This window comes from Epinephelus moara, chromosome 22, assembly GCF_006386435.1.
Source record: "Epinephelus moara isolate mb chromosome 22, YSFRI_EMoa_1.0, whole genome shotgun sequence".
In the NCBI taxonomy this organism is placed as follows: Eukaryota; Metazoa; Chordata; class Actinopteri; order Perciformes; family Serranidae; genus Epinephelus; species Epinephelus moara.
The window spans coordinates 1,577,447-1,578,826 of NC_065527.1; the positions used below are offsets into that span (position 1 = coordinate 1,577,447).

General features: G+C 45.9%; 1 protein-coding gene across 1 annotated transcript in view; it reads left to right on the forward strand.

Moving 5' to 3' along the window:
• bag6l (BCL2 associated athanogene 6, like) overlaps nt 1-727 on the forward strand; it is an 82,843-nt gene extending 82,116 nt beyond the window's left edge. The window contains exon 22 of the mRNA XM_050035407.1: nt 605-727. Coding sequence (XP_049891364.1) covers nt 605-712 — 108 coding nt within the window. The 3' untranslated portion in view covers nt 713-727. The remainder of the gene's footprint in view (nt 1-604) is intronic.
• Nucleotides 728-1,380: the final 653 nt, after the last annotated feature.

The window sequence follows — 1,380 nt, forward strand, 5'->3', positions numbered from 1 at the left end:
AGGTTTCTACCGTTTTTTTTCCCCGTTAAAGGGGTTTTTTTGGGGAGTTTTTCCTTATCTGCTGCGAGGGTCATAAGGACAGAGGGACGTCGTATGCTGTAAAGCCCTGTGAGGCAAATTGTGATTTGTGATATTGGGCTTTATAAATAAAATTGATTGATTGATTGATTGATCACGGGGCCTTGATGAATATCTGAGTGTTTTCATGTTGGCTCACGTTTCAGCTGCACTGATAGATAATTTTATACTGTTAAAGTTTCACTTGTGGAAAGAATCATTAGCATTTTTGCACTTTTCTGAAGCTTCAAGGAGCTTTTTAGCCTGGACTGTTTTTTATTGTCCACTTGGAAGCAGCCGAACAAGTTGTAAACCAACATTAAAAATATTTCTGTGGCTAATGGGTTAGCATACGGTCGTCTCTTCACACATCCAGCAGACAGAGAGCAACATTAGCATTCATCTGAAGTCATGTTTGTGTCCATCAGATGAATGTAAGTCCAATATTCACTCTCTTTTAGCTCTGTTTTGGTTTCCATCAACTCCTGAGAAATATGTATGGCTCTTTAGCTGCTATCCATCCATCCATTTTCATCCACTTATCCAGGGCCAGGTCGCGGGGGCAGCAGCCAAGCAAAGCACCCCAGACATCCTCTCCTCAGCAACACTTCCCAGCTCCTCCTGGAGGACCCCAAGGTGTTCCCAGGCCAGATGAGATATATAATCCCTCCAGTGTGTTCTGGGTCTGCCCCGGGGCCTCCTACCAGCTGGACCAGGAGGATCCTGAGCAGATGTTGAACCACCTCAACATGAAGGAGCAGCGGCTCTACTCCGAGCTCCCTCCAGATGTCTGACTCCTCCCCCTATCTCTAAGGCTGAGCCCAGACACCCTACAGAGGAAACTCATTTCAGACGCTTGTATCTGTGACCTCATTCTTTCAGTCACTACCCAGAGCTCATGACCATAGGTGAGGGTTGGGACGGAGATGGACCAGGAAGTAGAAAGCTTTATCTTTAAGATTCTTCAGCTGTTAAATGTTCCAAAATGTTCACCAGATAGTTGTTAACGTCGTCTTTCTTTTATTTAATTCAGAGGAATTCATTTAACATCGTCATCATCTCCTGAGGCGCTACTCTTCCTCCTAATACCACCCCTCCCTGTTTCCTCTGTAACCCTCTGGTGTGAGACAGAACTGATGGACTGTCCAAGTAAATGTGCTCGAATCACTTCCAAAATTCACCGACTGACACACACACACACACACACACACTCGTAGACTCGTCTGCATCCTCCTGAGAAGCAGATCTGGAGGAGCTTTGTGAGAACATGCAGGAGGGACCGCTGTTCTTCATCTGGGGAAAAAGACTTGACTCCTGGCTCGG